Consider the following 20,095-nt stretch of genomic DNA (forward strand, 5'->3'; position numbering starts at 1 on the left):
AATTAATTTTGCTACTGGCATCATCAGTTACATCAGGGATGAAGGTCAATGCGCCAGTACCTGTGGCAGCCACACAACCCTAGGCAATAACGCCCTCACAACCACGTTTCACAGATGAGGTGGCGCACTTTGGATCTTGGGCAGTTCCTTTACACCTCCATCACTCTGATACAGTTTAATCTTGGTCTCATCTGTCCACAAGACCTTTATCCATAATTCTGCTTGCTCTTTTAAATACTTCTTGGCAAGCTGGAATCTGGCCATCCTGTTTCTGAGGCTAACTCGTGGTTTGCATCTTGCAGTGCAGCCTCTGTATTTCTGTTCATGAAGTCTTCTGCGGACAGTCGTCATTGACACATCTGCTCCTGTCTCCTGAAGAGTGTTTCTGATCTGTTGGAAAGGCGTTTGGGGATTCTTCTTCGTTATGATGAGAATTCTTCTGGCATCAGTATTGGTGGCCTTCCTTGGCCTATCAGCCCCTTTGCGATTACTGAGCTCACCAGTACATTCTCTCTTAATAATGTTTCAAACAGTTGATTTTGGTAATCCTAAGGTTTGGGTGATGTCTGTTACTGTTTTATTCTTGTTTTTCAGTCTCATAATGGATTCTTTGACTTTCATAGTCCTCATGTTGAAGAATTGCAACTACAGACTCCTACGGTGATCAAAGCTTAGAAGCAAGCCTAGCTCTCTTATACCAGCACCAATAAAGCAATGAAACATACCTGAGAACTGACAAGCACCTGTGAGGCTGAACGACCAAAACATTATGGTGCCCTGAAATGGGGGACTATGGTATGTATAAAAAGTACTGTAATTTCTACATGGTCAAACGTACGAGGAGCGATTGGTAGCTCTTGGGTTGTATTCATTAAAGTATAGGAGACTGAGAGGAGATCTCATAGAGGCATTTCGTATTTTGAAAGGTTTAGATAGGGTGGATGTGGGTAAGATGTTTCCCTTGGTGGGTGAATCAAGGACAAGGGGTCATAGTCTGAAAATTAGAGGTTATTCATATAAAACAGAGATTAGAAAGAACTTCTTTAACCAGAGGGTTGTGGATCTGTGGGACTCACTGCCGCATACAGCAGTGGAAGCCAGATCACTGGGAGTATTTAAACAAGAAATAGACAAGTATCTCATTAGTGAGGGCACCGAGGGATATGGGGAAAAGGCCAGAAATTGGAACTAGTGTAGAGTAGCTTAGTGTAGATTTATGGAACAGACTCGATGGGCCTAGTGGCCTGCTTCTGTTCCTTGGTCTTGTGAATCTTGTGAAAATATATACAAATAACCCTGAATAAACTCTGGAATGTGTAGTTTAATTACATGTGAATGTTTGATTACAAATTTAAAACTGTTGAGCACATGGGGCAAAAAAACAAAAAAATCTTTGTCACAAAAATTGTGGAGGGCATTGTAATTCCTGGGATGAGAGGTTTGTCCTATTATCACCAATGAAAGATACATATGTATTCTTTGGAGTTTAGAAGAATAAGGGTTGATTTTACTCAAGGAAATGAGATCCTATGAGGGCTTGAAAGGGTAAACATTGAGAGGTTTCCACAAGATAAGAGAATGGTCATTTAAGGCTGAAGAAATGTGGGGTTCAAGTTCAAATTTACTATCATCTGATTGTACAAGTACAACCTGACGAAACAGCGTTCTCTGGTCCTCGGTGCAAATCACACAGGCGCACAACCGGACATAACACACATATAGGCAAACGATCCATATGCAGTACACATATGGCAAAAATAAACAAATAAATATTGTTCAGTAGGTTGTAGTGTCTTGGAGGGTTCATATGAGCAGTTCATCAGTCGTTCAGCATTCTCACTCCCCGTGGGAAGAAGCTGTTGCACAGCCTGGTGATTCTGGCTCTGATACTCCTGTATCTCTTCCATGATGGAATGTCTTCTCACAGAGAGACTCCAGAATTTACTAACCCTTAAGGTTACGGGGGGTAGATCTGTGGGGGGTAGTTTGAGAGGAGGGAGGAAGAATTTTGAAACGGTTGGGTATTGGTTGCTCGGTGGAACTGAAATTGAGACCACGGGCAGATCAGACATGATCATATTGAATGGAGGGGCAAAGCCAATTGGCCGATTCCTGCTACCTTTCCTCTGTTGGCTCCACCCCCCCCCGCCCCACCATCCTCTCTGCAATTTAAATTGTTTTCTCTCCATCCCAAATCTGACCAAGAGTCTCAGACATGAAACGCCAATTTTGTTTCTTTCTCCATACATGCTGCCTGAGCTGGCAATGAAGCCCACAACATTCTGTTTTTATGTCAGATAACATATGATATAGGAGCAGAAATAGACCATTCAGCCCATCAAATTGGTGCCACCATTCTTTTTATTTTAAATTTTAGACACACAGCACAGCAACGGGCTCTTTTGGCCCATGAGTCTGTGCCGCCCAATTACAACCAATTGACATACAATCCCCGATATGTTATGAATAGAGAAAGGAAACCAAAATGCCCGGAGGAAACCCACGTAGACATTGGGAGAACGTACAAACCCTTTAAAGACAGTGCCAGATTTGAACCCCGATCCTGATCGCTGGCGCTGTAATAGCATTGTGCTAAATGCGACACTAAATGTGAGCTGATCCCTTCTCCCACTCATTCCCACTAAACTAAGCAGAGCTCTTGGCTTCACAGAAGCCAATGGACAGGGTGATCCGACCAGCTCTGTGAGCTGATTTGCCACCCCCTCCATCGCTCCTCCTGTTCAAACTCTGCTCAGTTCCCTACTTGTTCTCACAGCTACACATCACTGCCTTCCAGTTGAAAAGTAAGGCTCAGCCTCCGGCGCTGTGTGAAAGGAGTTTGTACGCCCTCCCCATGTCTGTATGGATGCTCTGGTTTCCAAAACACAAAAAGAGACAGAAGGAGAAATAGGCCAGTCATCCCATCAAGTCTGCCCTGTCATTTTCCCACTCAGCCCCACTGCCCGGCCTTCGCCCCATAATCTTTGATGCCCTGGCTCATCGAGAACCTCTCAATCTCTGCCTTAAATCTTCCCAATGACCCGGCATCCACAATGGCCTGTGGCAACAAATTCCACAAGTTTACCACCTTCCGACGAAAGGGTGAGATATTCCCCGCCACACTCTATCTTATGGTCTTGTGACAGAGGAGCAGAAATAGGCCATTCAGCCCATCGAGCCTGGCCCACCACTTAATCACGATCTGATCCCTTCTCTGACTCAGCCCCACTGCCCGGTCTTCGCCCCATAACCTTTAATGCCCTGCTCTTTATATAAAGTTGAGAAACTGGTTCAACATCACTGCCTTTTATTGGCTCTGTCCTTCCAGAGACTGGGGGACAGACACCAGCCCGAGGCCGTTTGGAGGTTGGGAGGCGGAACCAAGACGGCGGGTCTCGCTCTCCGGTCGGACCTCCTTGTGGCGGACTCGGTGCGGGCGCGGACGCGGTCTCGGCGCCATGGCAACGGGGAAAGGTTAGGGAGGGGACGGGGAGGACATGGCCCTGCTGCGGTCGGCGGGCGGAGGCGTCCTACGGCTCGGTCAGTGCCGGTGGTTGGGATATCGACAGGGTCAGAGCCCGGGGCCGGGGCCGGGACCCCGCATCCGCGAGTACTTCTACTACATCGACCACCAGGGCCAGGTAAACACCCGGGGAGGGGGATAAACACCCGGGGAGGGGGATAAACACCCGGGGAGGGGGATAAACACCCGGGTAGGGGGATAAACACCCGGGGAGGGGGATAAACACCCGGGGAGGGGGATAAACACCCGGGGAGGGGGATAAACACCCGGGGAGGGGGATAAACACCCGGGTAGGGGATAAACACCCGGGGGGATAAACACCCGTGGAGGGGGATAAACACCCGGGGGAGGGGATAAACACCGGGGGAGGGGATAAACACCGGGGGGAATAAACACCCGGGGGATACCGACAGGGTCAGAGCCCGGGGCCGGGGCCGGGACCCCGCATCCGCGAGTACTTCTACTACATCGACCACCAGGGCCAGGTAAACACCCGGGGGGGATAAACACCCGGGGAGGGGGATAAACACCCGGGGAGGGGGATAAACACCCGGGGAGGGGGATAAACACCCGGGGAGGGGGATAAACACCCGGGGAGGGGGATAAACACCCGGGGAGGGGGATAAACACCCGGGGAGGGGGATAAACACCCGGGTAGGGGATAAACACCCGGGGAGGGGGATAAACACCCGGGGAGGGGATAAACACCCGGGGAGGGGGATAAACACCCGGGGAGGGGGATAAACACCCGGGGAGGGGGATAAACACCCGGGGAGGGGGATAAACACCCGGGGAGGGGGATAAACACCCGGGGAGGGGGATAAAAACCCGGGTAGGGGATAAACACCCGGGGAGGGGGATAAACACCCGGGGAGGGGATAAACACCCGGGGAGGGGGATAAACACACGGGGAGGGGGATAAACACCCGGGGAGGGGGATAAACACCCGGGGAGGGGGATAAACACCCGGGGAGGGGGATAAACACCCGGGGAGGGGGATAAACACCGGGGAGGGGGATAAACACCCGGGGAGGGGGATAAACACCCGGGGAGGGGATAAACACCCGGGGAGGGGGATAAACACCCGGGGAGGGGGATAAACACCCGGGGAGAGGATAAACACCCGGGGAGGGGGATAAACACCCGGGGAGGGGGATAAACACCCGGGGAGGGGGATAAACACCCGGGGAGTGGGATAAACACCCCGGGGATACCGACAGGGTCAGAGCCCGGGGCCGGGACCCCGCATCCGCGAGTACTTCTACTACATCGACCATCAGGGCCAGGTAAACACCCGGGGAGGGGGATAAACACCCGGGGAGGGGGATAAACACCGGGGGAGGGGATAAACACCGGGGGGAATAAACACCCGGGGGATACCGACAGGGTCAGAGCCCGGGGCCGGGACCCCGCATCCGCGAGTACTTCTACTACATCGACCATCAGGGCCAGGTAAACACCCGGGGAGGGGGATAAACACCCGGGGAGGGGGATAAACACCGGGGGAGGGGGATAAACACCGGGGGAGGGGATAAACACCGGGGGAGGGGATAAACACCGGGGGAGGGGATAAACACCGGGGGAGGGGATAAACACCGGGGGGGAATAAACACCCGGGGATACCGACAGGGTCATAGCCCGGGGCCGGGGCTGGGACCCCGCATCCGCGAGTACTTCTACTACATCGACCATCAGGGCCAGGTAAACACCCGGGGGGATAAACACCCGGGGAGGGGGATAAACACCCTGGGAGGGGGATAAACACCCGGGTAGGTGGATAAACACCCGGGGAGGGGGATAAACACACGGGGAGGGGGATAAACAACCGGGTAGGGGGATAAACACCCGGGGAGGGGGATAAACACCCGGGGGATACCGACAGGGTCAGAGCCCGGGGCCGGGACCCCGCATCCGCGAGTACTTCTACTACATCGACCATCAGGGCCAGGTAAACACCCGGGGAGGGGGATAAACACCCGGGGAGGGGGATAAACACCGGGGGAGGGAATAAACACCGGGGGAGGGGATAAACACCGGGGGAGGGGATAAACACCGGGGGAGGGGATAAACACCGGGGGAGGGGATAAACACCGGGGGGGAATAAACACCCGGGGGATACCGACAGGGTCAGAGCCCGGGGCCGGGGCTGGGACCCCGCATCCGCGAGTACTTCTACTACATCGACCATCAGGGCCAGGTAAACACCCGGGGGGGATAAACACCTGGGGAGGGGAATAAACACCCGGGGAGGGGAATAAACACCCGGGGAGGGGGATAAACACACGGGGAGGGGGATAAACACCCGGGTAGGGGGATAAACACCCGGGGAGGGGGATAAACACCCGGGGATGGGGATAAACACCCGGGGAGGGGGATAAACACACGGGGAGGGGATAAACACCCGGGGGGGATAAACACCGGGGAGGGATAAACACCCTGGGGGGATAAACACCCGGGGGGGATAAACACCCGGGGAGGGAAACACACGGGGAGGGAAACACACGGGGAGGGGATAAACACCGGGGGAGGGGATAAACACCGGGGGGGAATAAACACCCGGGGGATACCGACAGGGTCAGAACCCGGGACCGGGACCCCGCATCCGCGAGTACTTCTACTACATCGACCATCAGGGCCAGGTAAACACCCGGGGAGGGGATAAACACCCGGGGAGGGGGATAAACACCCGGGGAGGGAAACACACGGGGAGGGGATAAACACCGGGGGAGGGGGTAAACACCAGGGGACGGGATAAACACCGGGGGGGGAATAAACACCCGGGGGATACCGACAGGGTCAGAGCCCGGGGCCGGGACCCCGCATCCGCGAGTACTTCTACTACATCGACCATCAGGGCCAGGTAAACACCCGGGGGGGATAAACACCCGGGGTGGGGGATAAACACCCGGGGAGGGGGATAAACACCCGGGGAGGGGGATAAACACCCGGGGGATACCGACAGGGTTCAGAGCCCGGGGCCGGGACCCCGCATCCGCGAGTACTTCTACTACATCGACAATCAGGGCCAGGTAAACACCCGGGGGGGGTAAACACCCGGGGAGAGGGATAAACACCTGGGGAGGGGGATAAACACCCGGGGAGGGGTATAAACGCCCGGGGAGAGGGATAAACACCTGGGGAGGGGGATAAACACCCGGGGGATACCGACTGGGTCAGAGCCCGGGGCTGGGACCCCGCATCCGCGAGTACTTCTACTACATCGACCATCAGGGCCAGGTAAACACCCGGGGGGGGATAAACACCCGGGGGGGGATAAACACCCTGGGGGGATAAACACCCGGGGAGGGGGATAAACACCTGGGGAGGGGGATAAGCACCCGGGGAGAGGGATAAACACCCGGGGAGGGGGATAAACACCCGGGGAGATGGATAAACACCTGGGGAGGGGGATAAACACCCGGGGAGGGGGATAAACACCCGGGGGATATCGACTGGGTCAGAGCCCGGGGCCGGGACCCCGCATCCGCGAGTACTTCTACTACATCGACCACCAGGGCCAGGTAAACACCCGGGGGGGATAAACACCCGGGGAGGGGGATAAATACCCAGGGAGGGGATAAATACCCAGGGAGGGGGATAAACACCCGGGGAGGGGGATAAACACCCGGGGAGGGGATAAACACTGGGGGAGGGGGATAAACACCGGGGGGAATAAACACTCGGGGAGGGGATAAACACCCGGGGATAAACACCCGGGGAGGGGGATAAACACCCGGGGAGGGGATAAACACCCGGGGGATATCGTCAGGGTCAGAGCCCGGGGCCGGGACCCCGCATCCGCGAGTACTTCTACTACATCGACCATCAGGGACAGGTAAACACCCGGGGGGGAATAAACACCCGGGGAGATAAACACCCGGTGAGGGGGATAAACACCCGGGGAGGGGATAAACACCGGGGGAGGGGATAAACACCGGGGGGAGGGGGATAAACACCGGGGGAGGGGGATAAACACCCGGGGAGGGGGATAAACTCCCGGGAGGGGGATAAAACAGCTAGGGGATAAACACCCGGGAAGGGGAGATAAACACCTGTGGAGGAGATAAACACCTGGAGGAGCTGTGGGGGGAGGGAGGTAAACATCTGGGGGGTGGAAAACACCCGGGGACCAGTGGGGAGGGAGATAAACACCCGGAGGAGCTGGCAGGTAGGTAAACACCTGGGGAAGCAATGGGCGGCTGGGGGGGTAGGGGGTAAAGACCTGAGAGAACGGGAAAATAAACACCTGGATTTGTGGGGTGGGGTGGGGTAAAGACCCGAGGGAACGGGGGCTAAACACCCAGGGAAGCTGAGGGAGGGGATGGTGTGTTAAAGACCAGATGGAGTGGGAGGTTAGCACCCTACAAAGCTGGGTGGAGGGGGGTGGTTAAATACCCAAGGGAGATGGGGAGGTAAACACCCAGGGAAGTGGGGGGGGGGTAAACTCCCGGGGAGATAACAGCTAATGTACTCTAATCTAGCCAACTGTGTCTCGTGGTCTGGAAAATACTGTTTCATTGTGTTGTGTAAGTACAGTCAGTTGAACATAGAGCAATTCCACACAGTACAGGCCCTTCGACCCTCAATGTTGTGCTGAACCATATATCCCTTCCTTAAATAAAAAAGTGCAAAACCCTCCCTACCCATGAAATGAAGCCCCCAATGTTTCAACTTCCACCACCATCCCCAGCCAGGCATTCCAGGCACCCATAACTTTCTATGTAAAAAAGAAAGGAAAAGGTTCTATAACCAATGCAAATAAGGCTGGTGACAATTGGCAGCCCTGTCTAGTTGACCTAAACAAATTAAATACCTGTGAAACCTGTCCATTCGTCACCACCGGTACAGGGGGATTATTATATAATGCCTTAACCCAACCAGTAAAGAGTGGTCCAAATTTAAATTTCTCTCACTCCTTAAATAAAAATTTCCACTCCACACAGTCAAAAGCCTTTTCAGCGTCTAGCGCAAGTATCATTGGTTGGTTGAGTTGCTGTCTTGACGCATTGATTATTGCAATCAATTTAGTAATATTATCGGCAGAATACCTATTCTTAATAAATCCTGCTTGATCTATATGTACTAATTTTGGTAAAAAATTAGCCAATCTATTTACAATTTTATAGTCTACATTCAATAAAGATATAGGTCTATATGATGCAACCTTCAACGGATCTCTGTCTTTCTTTGGTAGAACCATTATCAATGCTCTAAGAATTCTTTAGAACCTTTACAAGATTTGTTAAAATATTATGGATCAATGTCAGGTTATAAGATAAACTGGGATAAAAGTGAGATATTACCAATATCAGATGGAGATTATTCAGATTGTATGCAAATTACAAAATTTAAATGGTTGGATAAGATTAAGTATTTGGTGTAACTGTGGATAAGGAGTATCAAAATTTATATGATTTAAATTATTTACCATTATTAAATAAGATTAAGACTGATTTAAAGAGATGGAAAGATTTACCATTAACATTGATTGGTCGGGTAAATTGTATTAAAATGAATATACTCCTATTCAATATTTGTTTCAATCTATCCCTAGTGCTATAACCAGGGAAGTTTTTTAAGGAATTAAATAAAGTAATACGTTTGTTTTTGTGGAAAGGTAAATTATTTCAAGTATCTATTCAAAAATTGATGTGGAAGTATGATTTGGGAGGTCTTCAACTGCCACACTTTCAAAATTATTATCAAGCTGCACAGTTGAAGTTTATTAATAGATTGTTTGATACTGACCAACCGCCAATGTGGGCTAACGTGGAAATGGATCAGATACAGGAACAATCAATACATCACTTTATATATAAATGGAATCCTTTGCTTTTATAACGATATAAAGTACCTGTATTGAATCATTTATTGAAGGTATGGTATAAGTGGAATCAATGTATAGGATCGAAGGATGTGCTTTCAGTTAAAACTCCGTTAGATCAGATTCAATTAATTCCATTTTCTATGCATAATTCTTATTTGAAGGATTGGGACTCAAAGATATTGATATCAGTGGAAGACTGTTTTGAAGTAGGTTCATTTCTCTTGTTTGATAGACAGAGAGAAGTTTGGTATAATCACAGAATACTCCATTTGCTTATTATCAAGTACGTGATTTGTTAATGAAATGTTTTGGTTGAGAATTAATATTACTAAGTTAATCGAAGTTTGAGAAACTAGTCATGGACAAGGGAAAGAGAGGGTTTGTCTCAGAAATGTATTTGTTGGAGTCACGTGATGGAGTAGTGGCCGGTAGGGGAACTCCAGCCCTCTCCAGAAAAGTTAAAAAAAGATAGAGAAAAAGCAAAGGCACAAACTTAAAAACCAAAACAAAGTGAAAGTAAAAGTGTGAAGAAAATGGCAGCGAAGAAAGAAAAACCCAAAACAACGGGAAGAAAAGAAGAAGGAAAGACGTCGGAAGAAGGTGAAGGCCTTACCTGTCCGAAGAGGCCCGCCGCGGAGAGAGAGGCCCGCTCCCGCAGGTCAGTGGAGGTCCCGGGCTCGGGACTACAAAAATGGCTCGCAGAGCCGAGTAAAAGTGCGCGATGCGCATGAAAGAAAACGCACTGACGGGAGGGGGGAACAGCTGCGGAGTCGATCTCCACAGCTGAGAGAGACACCTGCAGCACAGCAACAGGTGCAGAACACAGACAATAACGAGAACAAGAAAGAAGAGGGTAAAAAGAAAACAATGAAACAACAGATGGTCAACCCAGAGGAAGAAGAAGAAAAAGAACAGAAAGAAGTGGAAGAAGAAGAGAAAGGCAAGACAATGGATGTATGTTTTTTTAAAGAATATATGGAATTAGTGAAAGAATGGCAATTACAAGAATTTGATGAGATAAAAAGAAGAATTAAGAATGCAGAAGAAAGAATGAATAAAATGGAAGTGGCCATATCAGAATTGGCAAAAAGAGTGGAAAATATGGAAAAACGAGAAACATTTGTAGATATGGAAGTAACAGACTTAAAAGAGAAATTAGAAGAATCTAATAAAAAAGCTAAAGAAGCACAGGAGCTGTTAGCTCAGAAGATAAATATAATAGAAAACTATAATAGAAGAAATAATATAAAGATAGTGGGCCTTAAGGAAGATGAAGAAGGCAAGAATATGAGAGAATTTATAAATGATTGGATCCCCAGGGTCCTGGGAAGACCAGAACTACAGGAAGAACTGGAAATAGAGAGGGCACATAGAACATTAGCCCCGAAACCACAACCGCAGCAAAAACCAAGATCCATTTTAGTAAAATTCTTAAGATATACAACAAGAGAAAATATATTGGAGAAAGCAATGAAGAAAGTAAGAGAGGACAAAAAGGCACTGGAATATAAAGGTCAAAACATTTTTTTCTATCCAGACATAAGTTTTGAACTCCTGAAGAAGAGGAAGGAGTTCAATACAGCGAAAACGATCTTATGGAAAAAAGGATATAAATTTATGTTAAGGTACCCAGCGGTACTTAAAATAATTATTCCAGGGATAATTATTACAGACTATTCTCGGATCCAGAGGAAGCAAGGAAATTTGCAGAACAACTACAAAACAAGCAGAGAGATGAAGACATGTAATAAGAGTAAAAATGACCACGATCTATATGTATGTGTGTAAAGGGGTATATGTGTTTGTGTGTATATATATAGTGTGCATACATGAATGTATCCGTATTTAGAGGAAAATATATAGAGTATAGACAAGAATTAATAAGGGAGGGAAATGGAATAGAGGGAATAAGGAGGGAATTAAAAGAGTGACCTTTGTTACATATGAAAATTGAAATCTTTTCTGGGGGGGGCTGGGTGGGGAGGAGTTACGGTCACTGCAAAATCAGCTGATGTTTGCGAGTGAATTCGCAAATCCAAATGGAGAGGGGAGATGTGGTTGTCCGACAAGGGATAAAGGACAACTCAGGAGGGGGAGGGGAGAATGGGGTTAAAGAAGTTTTAAATAGGAGAATAGGGAAAATGTTTGATGTTTTAGAAATGTTGTCTTATAAAGTGTTCAAAACAAGAAAGCAGAAATGGATAAGAAGGAAAGGTAATGATGGAGAAACGGAAAGGGAAGATAAACAAAGTATAAAATGGCTACGCTGAACTATATGACTTTAAATATTAACGGAATACATAACCAAATTAAAAGGAAGAAACTGCTAAATTTACTGAAAAAAGAAAAAATTGATATAGCATTTGTGCAAGAAACACATTTAACTGAATTGGAGCACAAGAAATTAAAGAGAGATTGGGTAGGACACGTAACAGCAGCGTCGTAAAATTCAAAAGCAAGAGGAGTAGCTATATTAATTAGTAAAAATGTGCCAATTAAAATAGAAGAGGAAATAATAGATCCAGCAGGGAGATATGTAATGATAAAATGTCAGATATATTCGGAGTTTTGGAATCTATTCAATGTATATTCACCTAACGAAGAAGATCAAAAGTTTATGCAAGATATTTTTTTGAAGATAGCAGATACGCAAGGGAACATATTAATAGGAGGGGATTTCAACCTGAATTTGGATTCAAATATGGACAAAACTGGGAAAAAAATTAACAGAAAGAACAAAGTAACCAAATTTATAATTAAATCGATGGAAGAAATGCAACTTTTGGATATATGGAGGAAACAACACCCAAAGGAAAAGGAATATTCATATTATTCGGGTAGACATAAAACATACTCAAGAATAGACCTATTTTTGTTATCAGCTCATATGCAAGATAGAGTAAGAAAAACAGAATATAAAGCTAGAATATTATCGGACCATTCACCCTTAATATTGACAATAAAGTTAGAGGACATCCCTCCAAGAATGTATAGATGGAGATTAAACTCCATGTTACTCAAAAGGCAGGATTTTAGAGAATTCATTGAAAGTCAAATTAAAATGTATTTTGAAATAAACACAGAATCAGTGAAAGATAAGTTTATACTATGGGATGCAATGAAAGCGTTCATTAGAGGGCAAATAATAAGTTATGTAACCAAGATGAAGAAGGACTATAATCAGGAAACAGAGCAGTTGGAAAGGGAAATAGTAAATATAGAAAAAGAATTAGCAATGAAGGAAGACACAACTAAAAGAAGAGAATTGGCAGATAAAAAAATAAAATATGAAACACTACAAACATATAAGGTGGAGAAGAATATAATGAAGACAAAACAGAAATATTATGAACTAGGGGAAAAAATGCACAAAATTCTAGCATGGCAGCTTAAGAAAGAACAAGCTAAGAAAATGGTATTGGCATCAAGGAAAAAAGACAAACAAATCACATATAATCCAAAGGAGATCAAAGAAAACTTTAGAGAATTCTATGAACAATTATACCAAACTGAAAACGAAGGGAAAGAAGGGAAAATAGATGAATTTCTAACTAAAATTGAACTACCAAAGCTACAAATAGAGGAACAAAATAAATTAACAGAACCATTTGGAATAGTAGAAATACAAGAGATAATAAAAAAATTACCAAATAATAAAACACCAGGAGAGGATGGATTCCCAATAGAATTCTATAAAACATTTAAAGATTTACTAATGCCTCCCCTCCTGGAAGTAATCAACCAGATTGATAAAACACAAAGCTTACCAGATTCATGTAAAACAGCAATAATTACAGTAATACTAAAGCAAGGGAAGATCCACTCGCACCAGCGTCATATAGACCAATATCTTTACTTAACACAGATTATAAGATAATAGCTAAACTATTAGCAAACAAATTAGCAGAGTATGTACCGAAAATGGTAAATCTAGACCAAACAGGATTTATTAAAAAAAGACGCACAACAGACAATATTTGTAAATTTATTAACTTAATTCATGCAGTAGAAGGGAGTAAAGCGCCAACAGTAGCAGTTGCTTTAGACGCAGAGAAGGCCTTTGACAGAGTAGAATGGAATTATTTATTCAAAGTATTGCAAAAATTCAGTTTACCAGAGAAGTATATTAATTGGATTAAAGCATTATATAAGGGACCATTGTCGAAAGTGACAGTAAATGGATATATATCAAAGCAATTTAACTTAAGCAGGTCAACACGGCAGGGATGCCCACTATCACCTTTATTGTTCGCGTTAGCTATAGAACCACTAGCAGAATTGATAAGAACAGAAAATAATATAAAAGGGATAAAAATAAAAGACAAGGAATATAAAATCAGTTAATTAGCGGATGATGTTATAGTATACTTAACAGAACCAGAACTATCAATAAAAGAATTATATAAGAAATTGAAGGAATATGGAGAAGTGTCGGGTTACAAGATTAACGTAAATAAAAGTGAAGCAATGCCTATGAATAATGCGGATTTCTCAAAATTTAAGAAGGAATCATCATTCAGATGGCAAATGCAAGCAATAAGATACCTAGGTATACAAATAAATAAAAATCTCGGCTAACTATATAAACTCAATTATTATCCACTAATGAAAAAATTACAGGACGATTTAGAGCATTGGAAAGATTTACCACTAACACTAATAGGAAGGATAAACTGTATTAAAATGAACATTTTTCCAAGGATATTATACCTATTTCAGGCATTGCCAATTCACCTGACAGAGAAATTCTTCAAGGAGTTAAAGAAAATAATAAGGAAATTTTTATGGAAAGGGGGGAAACCGAGGATAGCACTAGATAAATTAACAGAATGGTATAAACAAGGAGGCTTACAACTGCCAAACTTTAAAAATTATTATAGAGCCGCACAATTAAGATACCTATCAGATTTTTATCAAACAAGGGAAAAGCCAGATTGGACTAGATTAGAATTAGATAAAATAGGGGAAAAGATACCTGAACACATATTATATAAATGGGATGAAAAATTGGTACAACATAGAAGTTCTCCAGTATTACATCATCTACTCAATATTTGGAAGAAGATTCATGTAGAAAGAAATAAAACAAATTATCAATTACCAAAACTAATATTGACGCAAAATAAGTTACTCCCTTTTACAATAGATAACCTTTCCTTTAAAGAATGGGAGAAAAAAGGGATCAAAAGAATAGAAAATTGTTTTTCAGGAAATAGATTATTATCCTTTGATAATAATAAGATAAATACAATATAACTCAAGATACAGTGCTGGCATATTACCAATTGAGATCCTACTTGAAGGACAAATTAGGAAGCAGTCTGAGTTTACCAGAGGGAAGTAACTTTGAATATGTGATTACAGATACAATGATAATCAATAGATTTATAACAAATATGTATATTAAACTGCAAGAAAAGGAGAATGAGGAAAGAAATGGTAAAACTAAACAAAAATGGGAACAAGATTTAAATATAAAGATAAAAAAGGAAACATGGGAGAAGTTATGTTCTGGAACGATGAGAAATACAATAAATACGAGGTTACGTATGATACAATATAACTGGATACACAGGCTACACATTACACCTCAAAAGTTAAATAAATGGGACCCAACAGTATCTGATAGATGTTTTCGATGTAAAAAAGAAATGGGAACAACAATTCATGCAATCTGGACATGTGAGAAAGTAGAAAAATTTTGGGAAGATCTAAACCAAATATTAAATAAAATTACAGAAAACAATATACCAAAGAATCCAGAGATCTTCCTCCTAAGTAACATAAAAAACAAAGAATTTGGAATTGATTTGGAGGATGCACAAAAAAGATTTGTTAAGATAGCTCTAGCCGTAGCAAAAAAATGTATTATGTCAACCTGGAAATCGGAAGATAATTTGAAAATACAACAATGGTATATAGAAATGAATAAATGTATTCCATTAGAAAAAATAACATATAGTTTAAGAAATAATATTGAAATATTTGAACAAATATGGGAGCCTTACATGAAACACAATAGCGAAAACCTACCAGGGACATTCACTACCTAAATTAACGAAAGGAGAAGGAAATGAAAAGAATTGACTCAGTGGAATTTCTTGTTTATTTTTATTGAATGACAACATTGTTTGACTGGTTTAGTGTATCCTAGATTTTGTACTTTAAATGGACGGGAGTGGGGAGGTAGGGAGGGTGGGATGGGAGGAGGGAGGGGGGGGGGAAGAAAATGGCACTGTATATATTTGAAAAGGAAAAAGTGTGTATCATGGTTAATGTGGTTTATGGTGTGATAAATAAAAAATTTAAAAAAAAAATGTATTTGTTGTTACAAGCAAAAATGAAGAAGGTGGATATATTTAGAATAAGGGATAAATGGGAGAAGGATTTATCTATTCCTATCTGTGGAAGAATGGTCTGCAATGTGTTTGGATAGCGTTACAAAATTAATTAACGTACATTATAGTTTAGTTAATTATAATTTTTTACATCAGTTATATTTAACTCCTGAAAAATTAAAAAGATATGGTTTTAGTAAATCAGATTTGTGCTTTCGATGTGGGAATCAGACAGATACTTTTGTGTACTTGGTGTGGGAATGTACAAGGGTTAAGCCTTTCTGGGAGAAAATAATTAAATTTTTGCGAGATTTGTTCTAAATAGAATTATATGTGGATCCAGGGATGTGTTTATTCGGGTATATGAATCCAATTATAGCAGGTTCACATTTAGAAAAACCTCAAATTGCATTTATCCGATTGGGTTTGGCGGTGGCTAGAAAATGTATAGCTGTAACTTGGAAAAATGTTGTTGAATTAAGTATACAAAGATGGCATAAAGAATGTTTGTATTTCGAGAAGATAACCTATAATTTACAAAATAATTTTTTTTGTTAAAGTGCGGACTTTGTATTTGGAATGTATGAATTTAGATGTAAAGTAGACATTTTGTTTGTGTTTAATGATGTAGATTGACACGTCGCACTTCAACCCATTATGATTTTATGTAAATGTTTTTTTTAATATAAGCTCCAAGGAGGGAGGGTGGTAAGGAGTGGGAAAGTTGGGAGGAGGCGAGGGGGGTGATAGGAGGTAGATTTAGTTTTATTTTGCATTTTATATTCTGAATTTTGCAAATTTTAAAATAAATTTTTCAAATAAAAGGGGAAAAAAAAGTTACCCCTGATGTCCCCCCAAGCTTCCTTCGCTTAACTTTGTACACACGTCCTCTGATGTTTGCTGATCCTGCACTGGGAAACAGGTGTTGGATGTCCACCCTTTCTATGTCTCTCATAATCTTGTGGACCTCTGTCAAGTCTCCTTTCATCCTTCTACACTTCAAAGAGAAAAGCCCCAGCTCTGCTAACCTTGACTCATAAGACCTGTTTCCCAATCCAGGCAACATCCTGGTAAATCTCCTCTGCACCCTCTCCAGAGCTTCCACATCTTTTCTCCAATAAGGTGACCAGAACTGAACACAATACTCCAAGTGTGGTCTTACCAGAGATTTGTAGAGTTGAAACATGACCCCTCTACTCCTGAATTCAAACCCCCTGTTAATGATTCATTAACTATCCTATCAATCTGTGCAGTGACCTTGAGGGATGAATGGATTTGAACTGCAAAGTCCCTCTGTTCACCCACACTTTAAGTAACTGACCATTAACCCTGTACTCAGCCTTCTAGTTTGTTCTTCCAAAATGCATCACCTCAAACTTATCCTGATTGAAATCCATCTGCCACTTTTCTGCCCAACTTGTAATCTTTGACAACCTTTAGCTCCATCCACAACTCCTCCAACCTTCATGTCATCTGCAAACGTACCCATCCTTCCGCCTCTTCATCCAGGTCATTTATTAAAAATCATAAAAAGCAGGGGTACCAGAACAGATCCTTGCGACACTCCACTAGTCACCGACCTCCAGGCAGAATACTTTCCTTGCACTACAACTCTCTGCTTTCTACCTGCAAGTCAATTTTTTTATCTACATCGTCAATTTTCCACTGACCTCATGACTTTCTGGATGAGTCTCTTGTGGGGGACCTTGTCAAATGTCTTGCTAAAATCCATGCAGACCACATCTACCGCCCTACCTTTAATAAATTGATAATAAGTTGATAATAAATTTGAACTTGAAAGCCTCCACATCATGCCTGTCATACTCCCAAATGTAGTTTCACCATGGTTTTAAACAGATGTAAAGTAACTTTCCAGTTTTTACGCACCTATGAAAGTACTCATGTGAAAGGCCTTCTTCACCACACCATCTACTTGTGTTGCCTCTTCCAGGGAGTTAAGGACATGCACCTCAAGATCTCTTTGTGCATTTGTGCTCTTTAATGTCCTGCCACTTACTGAATACTTTCATGTTGCATTTCACCTCCCAATGCACAACAGGACATTCTTGTTCAGATGAAACTCTATCTGCCATTGCTTCGTGTATTTCTAACTTGTCTGTTGTCCTGCTGAATCCTTCCTCACTGCCAACAACTCCACCAATTTTTGTTATCTGCAAACTTACTACATTTTCACACAAATAGTTTGGGTGTCACGGAGAGCGTTGTGGTTAGCAAATGCTATTACAGCGCCAGCGACCAGGGTTCGAATCCTGCGCTATTCATAAGGAGTTTGTACCTTCTCCCCACATTTGCATGGGTTTTCTCCGGGTGCTTCGGTTTCCTCCCACCCTCCAAAATGTTCAGGGATTGTGGGTTAATTTATGTATTTGGGCAGTACAGGTTTAAATGGCTGGAATGCGCTTCTACTGTCCTGTAAATAAAATTTAAAAACTTAATTTAATTAACATTCCTGCAAGCAACAGATGTCCCATGATATTCCCTGCTGAACACCACTGGTCACAGACCTCCAATCCAGTGTACTAACTTCCCATGAGCCGATGTGCCTTCAACCTCCATGATAAATTGTCAAATACTTTACTGAAGTCTTACTAGAAAACATTCACTTGAGGCAGGATCTCTGCTTCACAAAGCCCACCTTGAGACCATAAGACATGGGAAAAGAAATCGGCTCATGACCTAGATTCCATAACCGCCTGTGGCAACAAGTTCCATAGAATCACCAGCCAAGAGTTTTGGGTTGTGAGGAGTCTTTGAATGTGGAGGATCTTAGACTGAGGAGTCTCTCTTCATTTACAATTAGGGAAACTGCGATGTGAATCTTGCTGTTTAATTGGGAAGGTGAAGTATGGAGATGACTTCCTTTCCTTTCTCTTGCAGCTCTTCCTTGATGACACGAAGATCAAAAATTTTGTTACTTGCTTTAAAGGTGAGTGTGAACCTGCTCAGAGTCAGCTGACCTTACCTTAGACATGAATTTGTGCAACAATCTATCCTTGATTATAAATAGTTATGTCAAATGTTCACACTTTAAGTCAAAATTATCTCAGAGTAATGAGGCGGCCAGAAATGAATGCAGTATTCCCAAATGTGCTCTAACCTTGTAACCGAGCCCTCCGGAACGTCACTGGAAGCCAACCAGAAAGGGCCCCTTTTATCCCCACTCTCTGCTTCCTGTTAGGCCTGCTGTGTTCATGAATGAGTGAGTCAGACACCAGACTGAGTCGAAATCAAGGTTCTTGGTTCTTTATTGCCGGATTGTAACACTTGCAACTAACAGTGTTAGTTGGAGAAGGCGCATTCTGCCGTTATCAGCAAGTGGTGTTTTTTATATACCTTAGGATACGTACTTAGTAAATGATCATACCATGACATTGTCCAATGAATAAACTGTTGCTGTCCCTCTCCTGCACATCAATTTGTCATCCCCACTCTTATCTTGAGAGTACAAGGTCACAACTGCATCTTGTTACGGCCCAGCACTGGGTGACTCCCTCTACATTCCCAGCTCATGATGTTTTTACCTAACACTCCTTCTATCCGTGCTGGTATCATAGTCCACCCCTTTGGTAGCCTTTCAAAAGCATCCACATCTTTCATAAATTGCTCACAAAATTCCAAGGGCAGCGGAACCAAAGTTTTGCGTTATTGCAACACGACTTCCTTACTTTTCTGCTCTTCTCCACCCAATGAAGCCAAGCTTAGCACACACCTTCTTTACCATTCTATCTATTTGCATGGCCAGTTTTAAGGAGCTGTGGACATGGACCTCCAGATCTCTCTGCATCTTTGCTGTGAAGAGCCTTACATTCCCCTTACATTTGACCTCCCAAAGTGCAAAATCTCACATTTATTCAGATTAAACTCAATCTGCCATTCCTCTACCCATACCTGTGTCTGATCTATATCCTGTTGTATTCTTCACAATGGCCACATTCTATCAATCTTTGTATCATCTGCAAACTTACTAATGCACCCACCAACTCTTCCATCTAAGTCACACATGTCAAACTCAGGCCCGCGGGCCAAATTTGGCCCGTGATATAATTATATTGGGCCCGCAAGATCATATCAAATATGTATTAGAGCTGGCCCGCTGGCCGCCGCACCAGTATAGCGCATGCACAGCTAATACTACAAATCCCAGAATGCTTTGCAAATGCATTGGTGCCGGTCTGTCAGCCCGCTAATCACCCCCACCTCCTCTCTTTACTTTCATTAGTATCTGCGACCTGTCGCCTAACTCACATGTAATAAACCCCTTACGAAAAATGGCCAAACGAAAGACAGAAAACAGGACCTTTCAAGACAGGTGGGAGGCAAACTCTGACCCCAGAGTTTGATGAACTTGCATCTAAGAAGAGATGCCAAGTATCTGGTTTAGACCCA

At 43.8% G+C, this 20,095-nt stretch overlaps 1 protein-coding gene across 1 annotated transcript in view; it reads left to right on the forward strand.

Moving 5' to 3' along the window:
• The first annotated feature begins 3,457 nt into the window (after window positions 1–3,457).
• The window catches only part of c1h8orf82 (chromosome 1 C8orf82 homolog), a 30,346-nt gene continuing 13,708 nt past the window's right edge, over window positions 3,458–20,095 (forward strand). The window contains exons 1-2 of the mRNA XM_069914973.1: window positions 3,458–3,641; window positions 18,587–18,635. Of these exons, the coding sequence (XP_069771074.1) occupies window positions 3,498–3,641; window positions 18,587–18,635 (193 nt within the window). The 5' untranslated portion in view covers window positions 3,458–3,497. The remainder of the gene's footprint in view (window positions 3,642–18,586; window positions 18,636–20,095) is intronic.

This window comes from Narcine bancroftii, chromosome 1, assembly GCF_036971445.1.
Source record: "Narcine bancroftii isolate sNarBan1 chromosome 1, sNarBan1.hap1, whole genome shotgun sequence".
NCBI classification, from domain to species: Eukaryota; Metazoa; Chordata; class Chondrichthyes; order Torpediniformes; family Narcinidae; genus Narcine; species Narcine bancroftii.